Source organism: Sebastes fasciatus, chromosome 24 (genome assembly GCF_043250625.1).
Source record: "Sebastes fasciatus isolate fSebFas1 chromosome 24, fSebFas1.pri, whole genome shotgun sequence".
NCBI lineage: Eukaryota > Metazoa > Chordata > Actinopteri > Perciformes > Sebastidae > Sebastes > Sebastes fasciatus.
Window position 1 is genome coordinate 8637818 of NC_133818.1, and position 20274 is coordinate 8658091.

At 41.6% G+C, this 20274-nt stretch overlaps 1 protein-coding gene across 2 annotated transcripts in view; it reads left to right on the forward strand.

Annotated features, from left to right (window-relative positions):
• Positions 1-20274, forward strand: part of LOC141763039 (interleukin-1 receptor accessory protein-like 1) — a 258379-nt gene that overhangs the window by 107241 nt on the left and 130864 nt on the right. For both annotated transcript variants that reach the window (XM_074627288.1, XM_074627287.1), the window contains exons 4-5: positions 8954-9140; positions 10504-10657. In XM_074627288.1, coding sequence (XP_074483389.1) covers positions 8954-9140; positions 10504-10657 — 341 coding nt within the window. The remainder of the gene's footprint in view (positions 1-8953; positions 9141-10503; positions 10658-20274) is intronic.

Sequence of the window (20274 nt, forward strand, 5' to 3'; positions counted from 1 at the left end):
TTGACTTTTACTGTCAATGTGAGTAAGACACAACATCGACTTATTCAAAGTAAAAGATCAACATTAGTATTTATAAATAAAATTCTGGATTTCTTCTATTTCCGGGCAAATCATTGAGAGTTAGCAGCAAAAAAAACAATTTTTTTAATAAACCACATGAGCCCAAACTGAGAAGTTGTTACTTTTTTTTTTTTAAATACATAGTATTTTGAATATTAGTCTCTGTCCTGATGCACATGATTGAGTACCCCAATAAATATTCTTTATTTGGTGTTTTCATATGTAAAAGGGAATATGATACTGTCATGGGCCAAATCAATAACAGAATATTTTAGCATGCTGAATAGATATCAGCTGTATTTATTCAACTGCGCAGCAAAAGTGGCTAACATTTCTGCTCTCTAACCAGTCCTGCATACGCTCGTTTTGATGTACGTTGAGTACTCTTTGTAGAAACTGGAATATAAATTTAATCCACCATGTGCCTGCATTACGGTCCCAGCCAATTTCATCGCATGCCCTTCACGCTCCTCCTGATTGGACATTTGTCCCATGCTCGATTCCGTTTGATTAAGCCAAGCTCAAATGGCTCCCGGCTGCAGGGGAGTGGAGGGAGAGAAATTTGGCTGTGGAGATTTTATTCTTGGAGACCTCTTGACTCGTATCAGTTGCCTGAATCTGCATGACTACCCAGGGCAATTGAGCAGAAGGTCACATATGACCAATATTTATTTATTCTCAGGATTATCTGTTCATCTTAGACACATGCAATACACGGAGGTGTTTTATTCATTTCAGTTCAATATTACAGCATAGCCTGGAGTGCAAAATAACACCCGGGTTAAATATTTCACCATCCCAAATGAGGGATTTTATTCAGTCACATCCTCAGTGTTGACTCCCCATATAGCCAACCTCTTGGCTCGCCTGGTCCACAGTGAGCGGAGCAAGTCATCAAACAAGATGCCAAACCATCGCTATCTGATAGCAGGGACACTGACCTTCTCTTCCTCATATCTGATGGTGTTTTTTATCTGCCAGACAAATGTCAGAAATGCCATTCCCCAAGCACAATCACTTTGGCACCGCAGCCAACTTTTCCTCCCTCCCCGGCTCCCCGCCTCGCCTCCCCTCCCGCTGAACTGTGAATGGCGGAGCTCCGAGCTAGACATCTGCAATGCCGCAGCTATCAGTCATACCGTGATATAGGAGAGAACTCACAGCATGCCTGAATCCTAAGGGTGAGAGTATAATAGAGAAGTCCCTGGGATGTGACACCAACCTCCAGCAGGGGGCGACTCCTCTGGTTGCAAAAAAAAGCCTGATTGTATAGAAGTCTATGAGAAAATGAGCCTACTTCTCACTTGATTTATTACCTCAGTGAACATTGTAAACATGAGTTTATGGTCTCAATCGCTAGTTTCAAGTCTTCTTCAATACAGCATGATGTTCATTTAGTAAATTATGGTCCCATTTAGAGTCAATTAGACCATAAAGCAGGGGATGCTTTAGGGCGTGGCTACCTTGTGATTGACAGGTCACGGTCAAAATGCCAAACTCAAGGCTTCAAAGTGGCTGTCCACAAACCAAATTTCATAAAACTGAAAAACAAGGTATTATTGCTATTGAACATGGCTTTTGTAATAGAGTAAAAGACAAATGTATCAATTTGTCACGTATAGCTCAACAAGGTATAAACATTCTGTATTGAAATCAGTCATAATCAACTTAGAGCCTCATACATGTCATCTTTTTCCTTAGCTCATATACTATAAGTATATAGTTCAAAATGTCACACATGAATCTGTAATCTAAAAAAGGATATACACCCGTAATCATATAATCAATAATGTTGCTATTTCGCCATATTAACTTAAAACAATGCTTCCCCAAAGTAAAAAAAAAAATACATAAAGAAATCAGCAACTGAAAAGCGGAGACCTCTCATATGTGGAGCGACTGCATCTAGTTTCCATATTTTCCCCGATATGGCCCATACCCTCAGCGCAACAGCCCATTCCAGCTGCAGCATTGCCAGTAAGAGACGGTTTGTATTTGATATGCATGGCAGAATGGCTGCTCATACATTACGCCCAGAGGGCCTGGGGACCAATGAATAAGGTCATGACGGAGTTAGAAGAGAATACAATGGAGACAAATTGTTTATGCTTGTTATGAAATCAGGTTGCTAGCATAACGACGAGTGGGGGATGTCGTGGAATGGAAAATGAGTTCCCCGAAGGCATCAACTAGGAAATGACTGAGTAATGCGTTTGCACACAAGTAGTGCTACTGTCAGTTTGAGACACACAACTCAAGGGGAGGCTTGGAGGAGTTTGTTGGGAAATAAGGTCTTCGGTTAATGTCGGATTTTGGGTTGAGATGCTTTTAAAGGTGGGATTTTCCATGGTCTTCACTTGAAATAATACCAATTAGGAAACCCAGCGTGAACCAAATTTTGTTTTCAAATATATCTATACTGACGTTTGTTTCTATTACTTCTTATTTAAATTTAAAAGAAATCCTTGTGTCATACAAAACCAGTATTTGAGTATTCTGGGAAACAGTAGTGAGTGTTGTTAAAGGAACAGCTTCAATTATTGCCGGGTATTTATTTTTTCAGAAACACAGATGGATTCTCTGTGACTCGAATGTAATGGTGAAATCACAAACTGGGGCTCCATTTGCACTCGAGTGTTGGCAGCAAAATGTGGGAATAAAATGTTAAGGTCTGTAGAGTCTAATGGACTTCCACTTCTGACATGAAAACATTTTAGAAGCTTGGATTTAGCAAATGGAGCAGTTTGTTATTTCAGTTCTGTGGCATACTAGAGAGACTTATGTTAAGAGTTTATCAATTAACCACTATTGTATTAAAGAGGACATATCATGCATTTGTGCTTTTTGCCTTTCCTTTAGTGTGTTATATAGTTTTTTTGTACATGTTAAAGGTCTGCAAAGATGCAAAGCGCCAAAGGGAGTTACTCTCCCCCACAGAAACACTGCTCCTGAAAGCCCCGCCTTTTCTTCCGTAACGTGGTGATGTCACCAAGTAATACATTTGCATAATACCTTCCTTGCAGCTGGTTTGGCACTCACTCAAACAAAGCAAGTTAGGGCGTTAAAGGGTTTGGTTTGGTTGACCAATCACAACAGCGTGGTGCCAGCTGACCAATCAGCGCAGATTGGGCTTTTCGGGTGGGTTTCTTAAAGAGACAGGCGCTATAACAGAGCGTTTCAGACGCAGGGTGAAATAGGGTGCCGCAGCACAGCCGGTATTAGAAAAATAAAGTGGTTTTTTGAGCATTAAAGCATGTAAACATGTTCTAGTAGAAACCCAAAAATACAAGTATGCACCTGAAAATGAGCATAATAGGTCCTCTTTAATGTAATTCCCTTCATCTTCAAGTTTTCTCAAGAGAAATCATACCTCAAAACCGAAGATAAACATTAAGATTAGAGTATGACATTTCACCACTTTGCATAATCGACCACTTACTGTAACTAAAGTTGTATTGAAGCTCCGTGGAAGCTGTTCTTTCTTTGTAGTTGCAGGGACCACATATCGCACAATGCGGAGATAATGCTTGTCTGTCTTTTATTTTGTGTTTGTGTGCTTGTATGTGCAGATACGAGTGTTGTTTTTCACAGCGTGGCAAAAGCTAAATTATCCGCAGAGGTGTGTGTTCCTCCCTGAGAAATTGTGTATTACAAGACAAGAGAGAAAAAGGGCGACTGGGCCGGTGGAAGCAAGGACAGAGAGGGGGGGTAAAGAGAGAGAGAGAGAGAGAGGTGGATGGATTATAATTGAGGCAGGAGTCGGTTGTTCCAGCATGGCAGACAAGTGCCACAGTCTGAGACAGAGGCTAAGTAGGAGCAAGTTGGCCCACAGTCAGATTTGGGGAGCCGGGGTGCTTAATCATCCCGGGCTCGGTGCTGGAGTTGACAGGTGAGTTATGAGCGGGCGTTACAGGTAGGAGACCCAGTCTTCCCACTGCTCACTATGACCTTCGCTCTGGCCATAAATAATGCAGGGACCATAAAATACTGATTTAGGATCACTATCTTGGTCTGGGTTAATCTTTGCTTGGTGTGGACAGGGTAAGGTAGACCACTGGGTGCTGACGTAATGCACATATGTTTATATAACTTTAGTCCAATCTCAGTCTCTAGCTCATTATCAAGACCACTTTTCTGACCTTTCTCAGTCTTTTGCCAGTTTGCCAGTCTATTTGATGTTGATCAGACTTTTTCCCTGCCTGTCTAAAGCCATTGTTACATCCATCTCTGTCTCTTCCAATCATGCCAGGCTGCGTTAACTGCAGCGCCGTGTGCTCTCAGGATAGATTTGGGTTGTTTTTTACTCTTCACGTCCTAACGTAACCTCGCTTGGCTATTCCGATCCGATCTCAGATATATGCTGACGCACGGTACGCCAAGATGGACCCAATGATGGGACGCTCATATACTTGTTTATGTGATTCCCTTTAGCTTTGGTACAAAATGACTCCTGAAGGAGGAAAAGCAGCAGTTGCCGACTCATTCTGCAGAAACAGGAAACACTGTAGAAAACATTTATTTAGGATTATCTAAAACTAAAGGGAAAATGATGTGAATCGGATGTTAACCTAACACCTATATGGAAGATATTGTGATGTGTTCGACACATGCACTCTATATAAGACATGTACGTAGTCACTGTTACTTCTTTTTGCAACCAGAGGAGTCGCCCCCTGCTGGCTGTTAGAAAGAAGTTTAAGGCACTTCAAACACCAAATGAAGGAGTATCTTTTTTTTGAAAGAGCGGTGTTCATCTCCCCAGCCACCCATCTGTATCTGCACATATGCTTGACTATGACTATGTATCAACAGCAATGTAGCCAGACGTTTCTGGTACATCCAGTCACAAAGGTCGTATTGAAAAGACAAGTGTCCTTCAGGGATTCTATTTCTGCATTCACTTCACTCCATACAAAAACCCTCCACCATCACATAAAGAATTAGTCAGCTAGGGCTCCTTTTCTGAGTCAGTGATTCAGTTCTACCTGGCCTTGAAAAGTTAGAATCCACCTATCAGGTGCTTAACTACAATGCCATACACACATCCAGTGTGCTGCTAAGGGATGCGGTAATGATATGGCAGATGTTAGACATATCTCTACTGAGTCGAAATACTTCTGTGACATTTTTAAAAAGCTGCAGTGATAGAGGACGTGTCATTTAAGCCGATGAGACATTTGGGATGCTGCCATATTAACAATGACAATCTCCTCAAAATAGGCTGATATATAGGTTTCATTTTCCAGTAGTTTTCAAACAATTGAATGCCTCTTGTAGAAATTACATTTAAGTTGTTGTAAGTAGTTTTAACGCCACTAATTTCTTTAACGCAACTTGCGATTGAGAGTGATATGATAATCACATGCAGTTTGGGTCAAGTCATTGTCAAGTCAGCACACTGACACACTGACAGCTGTTGTTGCCTGTTGGGCTGCAGTTTGCCATGTTGCATATTTTTTATGCTAAATGCAGTACCTGTGAGGGTTTCTGGACAATAATTGTCATTATTTTGTGTTGTTAATTGATTTCCAATGATAAATATATACATACATTTGCATAAAGCAGCATATTTGCCCACTCCCATGTTGACAAGAGTATTAAATGACAAATCTCCATTTAAGGTACATTTTGAACAGATGAAAAATGTGCCATTAAATATTTTAAGCGATAAATAGCCCTATTTGTAACATGCCAATGTGATTTTATCACAGAATGATTCATATTTCATGACATCTGCATTAAAGGGGACATATCATGCTCATTTTCAGGTTCATACTTGTGATTTGGGGTTTCAACTAGAACATATTAACATGCTTTAATGTTCAAAAAACACATTATTTTTCTCATAAAGTCCGTCTGAATATACCTGTATTCACTCTCTGTCTGAAATGCTCCGTTTTGGCGCCTGTCTCTTTAAGAACGCCCTCCCAGAAAAAAGTGACTTTCTCCATGATATGTCCCCTTTAAGATAAACATCAGTCATCCTTATTGAAGTGCTAATGTCGCCCTGAGTTAATACCTGCGGTGGGTTTATTTCGCCACCTTGTAAGGACACCATGCCGGGCTAACCTTTAATCAACCTTTTGCACCTCTCGCCTTGTGCTGAGACAATTCTTCGAGAACGTTATTGTTACTTGAAAGTAAAGCTCTAATGAGCAACCGGCAATTATTTCATCACCCGATTTTCTATTAGAGGGGAGTTATTTTTAATTAAGAGATTCATTAAGTTAGTTCATTAATTCCCCCACAGGTGCCGCGGATTCTCTGGAGAATTTCAAATCAATTCTTCCGCCTATTATTTAATATCAGAGCGAAACAGTCGCTGAGTTAAAGGGCAGGTTTCATCCTCTGATTCATTGACAGTTAATAGAATCAAATAAAAATATGGTGGAGGGATGTAACTCTGGCACAAATCTATAAATTAACCACTGCTATATCCCATGAGGACCTCGCAGTATGGAGAGACTGCCAATCATAATCCTCTCTGCTTAACTCCTCACTGACCATTGCACATAATTTGACTGCGTTTGCCGCATATTGCAGCTCGAGTCCTCTGCCTGCCCTCCAGCTGTGTACAGTAGCTGTCAGCCCGACACTGCTCCGGGTTGATGTATGCAGGATGCTATCTATCATTGCCACGACGTTGCATAGCCCCTTCAGTTTGACACGTTTGACAGACACCGTCGCCCATTAATGCCACCGCATCACCTGGGTTGTTATCACTGCATCTGCAGTACGCCGAGAGTTGCGTCGAATGCGTACAGTTAAGTCTCCGGAGTGTGGATGGATAAGCTTCATGAATATTACACCTGCTGAGTAAATAGTCACCTGGTCACCTCAAAAAAGGCGCTGTGATGGATGCGAGATGTTTGGAAAGACATCGTAGGACAAAGCATTGGCCAACAGCATCGATCACTCACGCGGAGCAGATGACACAATCCCCCCACTCTCTCTCTCTCTCTCTCTCTCCTCCAGCGAGTTTATCAGCACTGCCCAGAATATTTAACAGGCAAGAGAAGCGCACCCGTGGGATCTCATTTGCACAGGTGTCCATCTGGTAGAAGTTGTCTGGGATAATCTCCCCATCATGTCACATTTGCATCAACGGAAAAACGGCACACTCCGCGCCGCCGGCCCGGCCGGCCAGTTCGAAGGGCGAGGGGGATTGTTTGCTGAACGCAGAAGACCAGCGTGTGTCGCGCTAATCCACCGGGCTCGCTAATGCCACACAATTATGTGAGGATTTAAACATGTTTGTAATTGTTTGTTGGTTCAGCTCAATTTGTGTAACCAGCTTTGGTTGTAAAATTAGCAATGAGATTTTGCTAAATGCTGCCAATTTGTTTGGTCTTTTAACCGGGAGGGATTTGCTGCAGTCGGGCTGGAGTGCTTGTCAATTGTGACAGTCTTATTAGCCACTTTGAGCAAAGAAAGGGTGCTCTTATTGAGTCCATTGATCATCAAGGACCTTTTGCTTCTGTCCCCCCCCTCCTTCGAATAGCGCAACTTTCGCAGAGGATCGATGCGTTCATTGATTCACATGTTCTGTTAAGAATTACTCAAGCAGCAGATCCAATCTCAAAACCGCTGTCCCATTAATGACCCAAACAGGATAGCTTAGAAGCTGTAGCTTTAGCTCTCATGTGGCTGTGAAGCATCTAAACATGAGAACCCAGATTGAGTTAGTATTTAACCTTTTGAGACCCACATTAGACCCGTTTTTGTCTTTGTTAGGGGAGTACAGGGGGTCTTTAGGGAGAGATAGCAGGTCAACAGTAGATGTCACATAGAAGTGGTGTACATCATCTGAAAGCTGGGAACCTGAAGATTAATTTGAGATGCAGCTCAGCACTGTTTGGAGATTTCTGCAGTCAGAATCTGTCGATTAGATGGCGAGCACTTCTGTTCTGGAAACCCCCTTATTGTCAATCTAGCTAGGAAAGCCATCCATCCTCTGAATGCTCTAGGTCTCTAGTTTGTGGCTGTAAAGCTTCATGAGGCTGTGATTATCCTAGAGGTCATTTTATACACGGAGGTCAAATTTTAAAAAATGGTCTCGCTACAATGAAATGGCTACTGTGGGGACTAACATAATAACACATTTATACTGCATTCAAAAAACTGCATGGTTTTTGCCCCGAACTGCATGTGATTATCATAAAGTGGGCATGTCTGTAAAGGGGAGACTCGCTGGAACCCATTTTCATTCACATATCTTGAGGTCAGAGGTGAAGGGACCCCTTTGAAAATGGCCATGGCAGTTTTTCCTCGCCAAAATTTAGCCTAAATTGGAGCGTTATTTAGCCTCCCAGCTCAAAGACTGAACCTGCTCCAGCCTGCGGGTCTCAGAGGTCTAAAGAAAAGGGTTCCCAATACAAATCACTGCAACACCAAGCAGTAAAATGTAATGTTTATCCCACCATGGATGAACACTCGCCGGCGAGCCCAGGCAAGCATGTAGTCCTCAAACATTACAAGTAATCTTGCATTTTACGCCCCCCCACCCCTTCCCCCCATGGCGTTGTAAATCCTCTTCTTTATGTATATGACCTGAGCGGTTACAGTACATCAATTGTAGCAAGTAATTTTCTGCTAGCTCGCACTGTATCTGCTTAACACGTGAAAACAAAAGGCTCAATCAATCTTCAAGTGCTGTTGACATTCAAGGCTGTCGCTCCAGATTACCGCCCGCGTCCCTGCCCCCTTATGCACACACTTGTACGCTGCTACTCGAATGGGTGAGAAAACATTTTAAGGATCTGTAATTGTCCAGATTAACGGTCATATTGGAGATGATGGAAGACGGACTGCTGGCGGCTTTTGTTTGCTGGCAAGACTTCGATATGATATCCTTTCTTCCTCCGACTGATCCGTCATCTTTCATCTTTCGCAGGAACTCCACGTACTGCATGAAGGTGTCCATGTCGCTCACGGTGGCGGAAAACGACACCGACCTCTGCTACAACTCCAAAATGAGGTTCTTCGAGAAGGCGGAACTGAGCAAAAACAAAGACATCACCTGCCCGGGCATTGAGGATTATCTGCAGCCAGGAGTGGAGCCTGAGATCATGTGGTACAAGGTACACAAATACCGATTTAATATCCTTTCAAATGCAGAAGATGTCTAAACAAAGGGTCCTGTCTATCACCTGAAACCCATCATGCACATTATTAGAAATGGACCCTTTCAATTCAAATTACTTCACAGCATGTTCTTTTATTTATCTGCAGTTCAGGTCAGCTATATTCAGATCTAATTATCTTCAAATACCATTTCCTCTCTGACTTCTGAAGCTGAAAGCATCAAAACAAAATATAAATATATAACCCACAAAAATAAATCTATCCCCTGTGTACATCTCCTGTTTCTTCTGTTTTGACCTTAAACTCTCTCCTCCGAGTTGTGACGCCTACGATGTAACTGACCCAGTCAGACCTGTTGGGCGAAGCTCGGGGGCCAATTCATCAAACCTTAACGTGTGCCGGATAAGGTGGCCAAGAGGCTTCTCTGGTTTCCCACTGAATCAAATTAAAATAGCAGATAATGACTGTGGGCTCCACACCCTCCAGTTATTGGCTCTCGCTTCGTCAGTGGGGGCTGATTGAATTCTGGGAGGCCTGCCTCGGACCACAGTTCCAAAACCAAACCCACAGTGCCCCAGTTTCCTTTGCTTCAGGTGTTCTGTGGCCCATATTCTGCCTGGACTCGGTGAAGACAGAACACTGTTAATGGGCGACAGCGGTGGCCAAGATCACCATGATCAAAGGAGTCAAAAACGGTTATTTTTGGAAGTTATGTAACAGCTTTGGATGCTTAAGTAACTTCCTGTTTACATAGTTGATTGCGTTTGATTGGATTGCACTAAAGATAGATTAGATTTCCTAAGATATCATACGAACCGTTATATGAGGATACGTTGTTCCTAGCAACTGATTTGCACATTACCTTTACTACCTAAGATGTTTCGAGACATTTCAGGTATTGACGGTGCAACCGGATTTAGTAAATTGCTACTTTGAAACTATGCAGTTACTAAGAATTTACCCAACTTAGTAATGTATTTACGAGTAGCCTCTGAACCCAATCCAGTACGGTAGTCCTCCCTCAGAATGATAAACACACTGTCTGAAACAGTATTAGTGTCTGGGCAAAAGGGGTGCGCCATAACTGAAATCTGGCATAATATGAGATGAGGTCTCTCTACCATAACTGCGTGGGAAGCTGTTTTAGTTCTTTATGACAGCTTGTTTAGTAACAAAGGGTTCTCTGTGGACTTAGCCTCAATATGCTTAAAGCTCAGACAAAATATAAAGTCTCATGTCAAGTGAAAGCGTGTTTCCTGCTGATTTCAAACACTTGAAAGCCAACAGTGACACAGTGCATTTTCTTTATTCTAACTTTCTGTATCCCCGCCGGTCCTTTTCCTGTGTTTTTAAATAAAGGAATGCAAGCCAAAGCAGTGGAGACAAACCATAGAGAGGAGGAGGGACACTCTGTCCATCAAGGAAGTACGGGAAGATGACATTGGGAATTACACCTGCGAATTACAGTTTGGGAACTTTGTGGTGCGGAGGACTACAGAGCTATCCGTCACAGGTAAAGAACTTTTTTTTTCCTGACATTTCTTCAATGCTGCAAATCCTTTGATTGCAGAGTCATCTCTGCTTCCTTTTGTCGAGATGTTTAAACACTGGCATTTACTGAAAGAGATACAGGGAGCCTGAATTGCTGCAGTGCTTGCGACAGCAGAAAGGAACGTCAGTATATTGAATGCATTTCAAAACAAAAGTATTTCCACAAAATATCCTCATTGTTGCTCACGCCTTTGTGCGCGCTGTCTGGTGATTGTTTTCTACAGATTTTTACAATGTGATGTAGGTAGAAAAAAAGGTGTCTTCAGGTTGTTAAAAAATGGAGCTTTTTAAAGCTGATCCCTGCACCTTTCGCCAAAGTGTCGCAGTCAATTGCGTCACTGTCTCTCTGTGACTTCTAGGCTGCTTTAATTGCTAAGTAGTGGAATCCACCTCCGCCACCAGCAGCCACCTCAGCACTTTTTCTTAAGGCTGTTGAAATATTTAAGCCTGAACCTAAAGTGGGTGACAGATTGCTTGCCACTGACACTGCCACAGACAAGGTTGACACAGCAGGGACTGTAGATAGGGAGGGCCCCAAATTTATATCTTAAAGAGGATCTATTATGCTCATTTTCAGGTGCATACTTGTATTTTGGGTTTCTACTAGAACATGGTTGTTGCTTTAATGTAAAAAAAAAACGCTTTATTTTTCTCATACTGGCTGTGCTGCAGCACCTCTTTTCACCCTCTGTCTGAAACGCTCCATTTTAGTGCCTGTCTCTTTAAGTCCCCCCTCCCAAAAAGCCCAGTCTGCTTTGATTGGTCAGCTGGCCTACTCTGTTGTGATTGGTCTTTGGACTGCGCTCCAGCTCCGCTCTAACTAGCTTTGTTCGTGGGAGTGCCATGCTACTGTAGGTGCCTGGCAGGTTTTATGCAAATGTGTTACTTGGTGACATCACCATGTTACGGAAGAATAGGCAGGACTTCAAGCAAGGCGTTTCAGGCAGTTAAGGAGCAGTGTTTCTCCCTTTGGCGTGGACTTTGTAACTTTGCAGACCTTTTACATGCACAAAAAACTATATAAACACTAAAGGAAAGGGAAAAAGCGTAATAGGTCCTCTTTAATTATACACAGAGGGTGAATACATGTATATTCAGACAGACATTATGAGAAAAATTATGTGTTTTTTTAAGATTAAAGCGTGTAAACATGTTCTAGTAGAAACCCCAATTTTCAAATATGAACCAGAAAATGAGCACGATATGTCCCCTTTGATATTGTCCTGTATTACGGATGTGCTCCATTATGAAATGCCCATTGAAAAGTGGAGGTCACGTTCTTTTGAGTCAAAGTGTCCCTGTGCTTTGGACCTTTTCATATGACAACAGCTTTCCATCTCTGTGACTCATTTGGCTGAACTCGCTTTTTTTTTCCGTGGTGGCTTACGTCTGCAAGAATCCAAACAAATGCAGGATGACGCAGACTGAAACAAAACAGAGAGAAGTGAAGAGCTTTTTGGATGGGGTTAGAGGGGCCGTTGCATTTCAGCTGCCACAGTGCATTGTGGGTGTGAGGGGTCGGACAAAGTGTTTGCTGTAAACTGCTCCTTGATTACACTTTATCGTCCCTTTAAAGAGACAAAGACAGACTCCGGTGAGGGGCGAGCGAAGTCATAAATCATCTTCTCACCAGCCTCAAAATGTCATCACGGGGGAATAGTCTTAATCTCTCTATCTACTTTGGAGACATTCAGCATTTCAAAAACAGGTGTCAGAAGATGATTGATGATTGGGCCTTGGCATTTATGACTTCTTTATACTCTTCCAACTGTGTTTGTCTGGGTTTACTCCCACATCCAGTCTGCCTGGAGGTGTGAACGTGTCTGTTTTTAGCCTTTTGAACCCATCCAGGATGTACAGTAGCTGTATAGAAAACAGATGAATGGATATAAATCAAGTTTATTTGGTGGTTTGATTTAAGATGTTGTCAGTATGTGTGAAAGAAAAGGTTTTGTTTTTACTTGACATTTTGTAAGGAAAATGACACTTAAAAACAATGGGGACCTTTGGGTCTAATTCGTAGTGTAGTGTATTGGTATACTTAAATGTACCTTTAAGGATGCAGAGACCAAAGTTGACTTTTACTGTAAGTTACAAGATACAATTTTGCCTCGAGGTAACAAAGTGTAATACAAAGTGTTACACAAGCTCTCATTGTTCTCTCTGAACTCGGAGTGCTTTTTATCTTTGGAGAGCAATGCCAGCGTTCGCTCTGCTTTTGGCTTCCTTTTAGGCAGAATTGCTTTCCTTTTGAGTTTTGGATTTATTTATTTATCGTCCGTCTTCGATTGAAGAAGTTTGGAGTCTTCGTGCGTGGTGTTTTTTTTCTTTTGTGCAGCCACGGTGGCTGTACTGATCATGCTAACTACCCGGTTCTTTTGATCTGTCTTCTATTTCTGTCTGCTGCTGCTGCGTCACACATGAAACACGTCTTGTCCTATAAGGAAAGGGGGGTTCGTTCTTGGAAAGAACCCCTGTCATTGGTGTTTAGGCCAAGCTTTCACTAACTTGGTTGAACCACTCTTCAGTCCTAAACACCTTCATGTGCTCATGATTAATGATACAAGAGCCTTTCAATCGACATCATTTCCAGTTTCCCTCCAGATTTTGATAGATCCCCTGATTTCATATTGAATCAGTGTCCTCCACTAGTCGTAATAGTCAATACTTTTGTGTACAAAACACTCAGGTTTGTCTAATTTTAACAATTAATCATGATAACAAGCATTCTAGGGTTCAATTGTTTAGGAAATTGTCAGACATTTATCCCCATTATATACCCATTTAGCCCAGTGAGAAGAAGTGTGAAATTGAAAAAGAGTAACAACACAGAATCACATCTGAGCTTAAGAAAAAAAGCTCTACCAACTAAGACATAAAATGTTGCCGATAATCAGTGGGCAACCTCCAGGTCTGAAAAGTGAAGCCAATGCAGCAGGGGGCGACTCCTCTGGTTGCAAAAAGAAGTCTAATTGTATAGAAGTCTATGAGAAAATGAGCCTACTTCTCACTTGATTTATTACCTCACTAAACATTGTAAACATGAGTTTATGGTCTCAATCGCTAATTTCAAGTCTTCTTCAACACAGCATGATGTTCATTTTGTAAATTATGGTCCCATTAAGAGTCAAATAGACCATAAAACAGAGTCCACCCTCTCGTGTCACTTCTGGTTGCAAAAAAACAAGATGGCGACGGCCAAAAACCAAGATGACGAAAGCCAAAATGCCGAACTCGAGGTTTAAAAACTGTAGTCCTCAAACCAATGAGTGACGTCACGTCGACTACGTCCATTTCTTATATACAGTCTATGGTGATAATATCTAAGCCTATGGCGTCAAAAGGTTGGATCTTTATCCAATCATAATCAACCATTGTTGATTAAAAGCAACATATTGACTTGTTGGTTGGTTAGGTGGTTGGTTGGTTGGTTGGGTGGTTGGTTGGTAGGCTGGTTGGTTGGTTGGTTGGTTGGTTGGTTGGTTGGTTGGTTGGTTGGTTGGTTGATTGGTTGGTTGATTGATTGATTGATTGATTGATTGGTTGGTTGGTTGGTTAGTTAGTCGGCAACCCCTCGTCCCTAGTTTCTAATGTGGACCACTGCGCTAAAAAAACATTACCATTTTGATCTATAAGTACCCTGATGAGAAGAGGGAATGCATTTCTTACCATATTTTAGTTGTGCAAAAATGGTAGTCTAGGCTGAGATTGAAAGGAAGTTGACGTAAAAAAGTTCACTAGCCTGTTGCGTCATCCAAAGCTGGATGCCCATCTCTCATTTATATATACTGCTCGGTAAGCGAGTAAAGTAAGCAGTTGTGGGGCAGACAACAATGTAAAAAATAGGGCTGACATTGCTACTCATTTTCCTTATCTACAGTTTATAATTTCTAGTTTATATGAGATATAACCTTTAATTTTCTGTAATCTGGTTGAATCTTTCAGCTGCACTGCTGTGTACAAAGAAAACTAAATCTCCCAAGCAGTTTCTAAAAGAAAGCAGTTGGAAAAGAAGCAGAACCTTTATAGCTACACATTAAGTTACATTTCATTACTTCTCTGTAGTTTGAAAAGGGTTTTAAGTGTACCCTGTGTTTCAAAGTTGACCTTTCGATCCGCATACTCTCCAGGGGCGATTCCAGGATATTTTAAATGAGGAGCCACAGGAGGGGACCAGTCATACTTTCTTTTCTTTTATCTGGAATAAGTATACATGAACTTTTATGTAATATCATCATCAACCTCCCGCAGATACTTCCAATTCGCCATCAAAACCCCTGTCACTCCCCTCTTTATCAACAGCCTAGAGGCCCTCTCACAGCAGTGCAACGGGCCAAAAGGTCAGATTCCATGTGATTATAATGAGCGCCACTAAAAATCATAACGAGCTCCCTCGCCAGGGTAATTGGAAGCGACATTCATTTTTAAATAAAATGTGCGCTTTTACGACTTCTTTGCAAGGTGCGCCGTTTGATGTCTTAGATTAAACACGGCGGAATGAAGGAGCGGTGATGAAACAGATACGCAGGGCTGCAGCAACTTTGGTGTGCAAAATAGACTGTCAGTGTAGCTAATGAGCTGGGACTGATGCTGTTAACCTGCTTTTCTTATTTTGAACCGGCACGCAATGAGGTGTGCTTGGTAGAGGAAGGGAAGGGGCGAGCGTGTAAATAACCAAAATGCCTGAGAGGTTGGAAAAAGTCCTGAATCTCCAAGAAAATGTCTCTGCGTTCCTCTTTAAACTGACTCATTCACCTGGTATTTTTCATGTCCTTAAAGTCTGTTGAATAGAGAGATCTAATACTCTGGTAGCTTTGTGGCTTAAAGGAATACTTGCTCACCCCGCGTTACCTTGAGTTCTTGAAGAAAAACTTTTTTCTCGCATGCCTCCGTGGTGAAAGAAGAATCGGAGCCCATTTCCCTCAATTCATCAAGACTTTTCTCCGTTCTTTTGCTGCTTCTTTCGCCGTGGATGCATGCAAGAAAAAGTTTCATCAAGAATTCAAAGTCACACAGGGTGAGTAATTGATATACAAATGGTCATTTTGCAGGTGAAGTATTCCTTTAAATCCTCTTTGCAACACTCGTTTCAACTATCTTTCAGTCTAGCACATTTAAAACCAATTCCTCTCGAGTGAACGATGGTTTCTTGCCAGATAGCACAATCCTGCATCAGTGTCTTAATATTATTGCACACGGACTTGACTGGTTGGAAATGAAAAGACCTATGTTGCTTCTTCCTCTTGAAGGATGGGAACCTCTCCCTTGATATCTGTTTTCTGCTGTGCATTTGTAAGCTAGAGGGTGTTTTTCTGCAAACGTAGACAAAGAAAAACAGATGTGCAGAACAAGTTTAGAACATGAATTTTAAGTAGAGAACAAGACTATGCACGGCTTTTACACTTTTTTTTGTAGGAACATGACAAACACAGAAACTTATTGTTTGCTAAATGCAATAAAATCTGTGATCAGATGTCAGTCAGGTGCAAATCTGTACATTTTTCGGAAAGAAAATATGTTGAGATGGTCACCCAACTCCGCCTCTTCCTGCTATCTCAACATGCCCATCAGAAAGCTATGACCTCTGCAAAGATAAAATAAGCAGATATTATCGAGTGGTATCGCTGCGGGAGGCTCTCGAGGGCCCCCACAACGTGCAGGACAAAGGGGTCACATGACTGCTGAGCTGGCACTAGTGCTAGCAAGCTTCTCCACTAGCACTGATTACCTTTTTCAGACAGTTAGACTGTTGTCAGGTCTTTTGAATAAGTAGTTCTAGTGGTCAGTGGTTATAAGCCTCATAGATGTGGCTCAGTAGGGGCCTGCTACACCTACTAGTAGGTTTTATCATCGATTCACATGGCAGCGACCTCTAGCGACCGTAGTAATTATGACAGGAGCAAAAGTAGAAGTCAGGCGCTGTGGAAAGCGTGAAAGCGTAGTAGGCCCCTACTGACCCACATCTATGGTGCTTATAGCGACTTATAACTCACATTTAATGAGCTGATAACAGTTGAATCGGGTGCGTTTTTACCCTCGCCTTACGTTGTAGAGGTTCCTTGAAAGTATTCCACATTGCTTCCTTTGACCTCGGACACATCATGCTTGTTGACAAGTATGCCAGCTAGTCTAATTTGTATATCGGGATCCAATTATAATGTGGACAGAAACTAGATAACAAGAACACTTATGAATACAAATGCAAAAGTCCATATCAGATTTCATTATCCAGATACATTATGTTAATACCCAGTAAAAATCGTATTTACCATCATTTTTAATGCTACGTTCTCTTCTATTCTTCTTTTTAGACTAGTCTTTACAGCAAGACAGTGATGTTTAAACTACCTTACCATGCCGTGTTAGCAATTATCAAGTTAGCAAGTAAGAAAAGTCTTCATTTAGAAACACAACCATAAGTCTCTCCAATATGGACATCAGAAGCTCGAGGGCAAACTTTTGTTTTCAATATTGGACCCATTGTTTTTTTCGCATCCTGGCCCGGCACTTCTTGGATGTCATTACCTATAATATATGCAATCCTGTCACCATGATGAATGCCGTTGAAGCTGAAACATATTGATCCTTTATACTTCAGTCTATTGTTCTCAAGGAGCAGCTAAATGACTTTAGTTTTGCTGAGTAAAAAAAAAAAAAGAGAAATGTGGCGTTTGTTTTGGCGGGGGGGGCGGCGAGAGGAACACAGACAGCCTTTGGCACAAGAACATAGCAATATGTAACTTTAAATATGTGTTCAGTATTAAATCCGTAACAGTATGGAGTCATTTAACACTGAAATATTAACAGGGCCTCTATATCCTTGTTAATCCTAATAAACAGTTTACCTCTTCAGGGCAATATGACACTAATGCCTCGATTCTGCAAAGGTACATCTCCTGCCAGCACCATTTGGTGGCCATTACAAATTTCCTCTCCGATCCCCGAGTTGACTCATTAGCATATGAAGGAGGTTGGAATATAATTGCTCCTTTTAATTGATGGAAGATAATTAATCTGGCCAAGGTGCTGGTGGAGAAGAAACGATGATGCACTGAGTGGATTCAGAGTAATCCTTTTTTTTCTTTCTTGTGAATTTAATACATTGTGTAACCAGCAGGTGCTTGATGAGGTTTAGTAATTTATTGCATTTAAAAAAAAAAAAAAAATCATTAGCTTTGATATTTTGTCACTTTATTAGAGACTTATAAATAAAGATGAAGCTTGCCATTATGCTGTCATTTTGAATTCATCGTGTCCTGCTGTGGCTGATGGCGCATTTCAACTCTTCAAGAGTGAGTTATTCGTTACAGCACGGTTGGTTAACTTGTTGAACTTAGATGTTTTTGTGTTGTTTTGTTTGTGTTGTAGCCGTTAGATTTATATGTGTGGAAGTTGCTTGCAAGAAATACACATAGATACTTGGGAGTCTCAGTTTTGATTCATTTTTATTTCACGAATGCTTATATGTCATACCTTTGGGCATGGCATTATGATCTTCACACCCTCACGATGTTCTGAAGCAGTGGTACTGGCTAATGGAGTATTTTTTTTAAACCATAGGCACTTTGACTAGGCTTGTTTTTATGTCTCATGGTGATACATACAATAGCATTCTTGGCTTTTTGGTTCAATCGTAGAGGGCCAGCTCTACAAACGCAAACGTCTGTCACTGACTGATGAAGTTACACGATTGGTTGGCCGAGTGTTGGAGTTTCCTTATTGGCTGTTTCTCTTTCAAAATGAAAAAGGCCGGAACAGTCCTTTATGCAAATGAGCCCGTCCAGCGCAACGCGTCCGGCTCACCAAACTTGGACCAAGCTGTCAAACTATAGGCGATCTAGTTCTAAAATGAAACGAGATTCAACATAGCCTATTTCCCGCTTACAATGTTTTCAAGAGTATGTTTTGTTGGGTTGTTTAGACGGAATAACAGAAAGGTTGCGAGCAGGCCGCCATGTTGTTTCGTGTTTGAAACGTCGAGCAGGAAACCAGGGACCAATCAGGTGCATTCCATGATAGGGTACGTCACCGCTTGAACGGCCAGTTGAGTGGACTTGTTGGACATGTAGCGCTTGGAAAAGAGTTGGCAACACTGGGCTCGGTTTTTCGGCGTACTCTTGCTAGTTTCTCAACATTACCAACCCTATCTTTACTGAGGTTTTCACTTATTTATTTTATTGGTAGCAGGTGGGTTTGGGAGGGAAGAACATGGTAGGTGAACATGGGAAGGTTTGGATGTGAAAAGCTACATGGAAGTTCGTTCTTGATCTTGGTAACAGTATGTATGACAAAATGATCAACAGACAAACTTTTTCACATAACACAATGCTACTAATTGACCTTGTTAAAAAAGCTTGTATAATAGAATCAAGTGGCAGATAAATGGTGAACCTGGATGGAAAGAAGTCGCCAGCGTGACGCATCAAGTTTACTGTCGCCATGCAGATTCCCTGCGAGGAGGAAGCTAGCCGTGTTATGAAATGCACTTCAAGCTGAGTGAAGAGCTCTTAAAGCGTGATGGATGGCTTTTCGTTCAATTGGAATAATTAATTTTTTCATGTGCCTTGCTGCTTATTTTCCTAAATGAATTGCCGGATGATGGAGAATGTGAGGAGGACATCCCATGCACATGCAACACATGTAAAAAAAAAAAATACGCTAAATCAGCAAAGAAATCCTGCAGGAGAATGCAAAACGAAAGAGCAAATCTAAAATGGCAATGTATTTTTGTTATCATAGTGTTAAGATTTATGATCTTTTTATCACCTCCTTTTTTTTATCTGCCTCAGCCCCTTTGTCTCACCATTTGTCACGTCCCACCTCCGCCACACTCTCATTGCCCAGTCAAGACCAAATATCAATCAGAGGTGAAAGGCAGAACCTGAGGCTTTCTTTTACAGCCAATAATGGAAAGTCTCAAGCTGGGCTTTGACAGTGGCATTTCCCTCTTCCTCTTCTTCCTCTTCTACTGCCGCCAACTAAATTGTGTAGTCAGCTATGGGACCAGGCCTTGTTGCGAAAGGAGAGGATTTCAGCAGTGGACTCTAACCTTGTAGAAACAGTCTTTGGCACAACTAAGTATATTGTAAGAAACCAGTTAAAGCCTTGTAATGTGATTTGCTGAGACCTGCATTGGACCACTCTGCACTTTAGTGGCAGCGAGAGTTATCTTTGAAACAGCGCGTTGGAATTCATTACCTAAACGGCACATGACCAACATTTTATTTTCTTAATGGCTGCAGAGGACGGAGGTTATGGACAAATTATTTTCACGGAAAGCATACCACATGTCAGGATTTAATTTGGGCTTATGAGTTAATTGGGTCTCATTTATGGCGGAGAACGATGCTGTTGCTGCTCTTATTTGGGATTTAGGTTGATGGGGCATATTTTATATATCATCTTTTTCTTGTGCAGCTTTAATTTGCAGAAGGCTCATCAGCCGGGGAAATCTTTAACAAAAATACGCTTCACTTACCACCAACTCTCTGAAGACGCTAATAATCTCACTGTAACTGCGTATGGTTATTAATGGCAATCTTTGTGAATTGGGCTGTTTTTGCAGTGAGGCTCATCTGC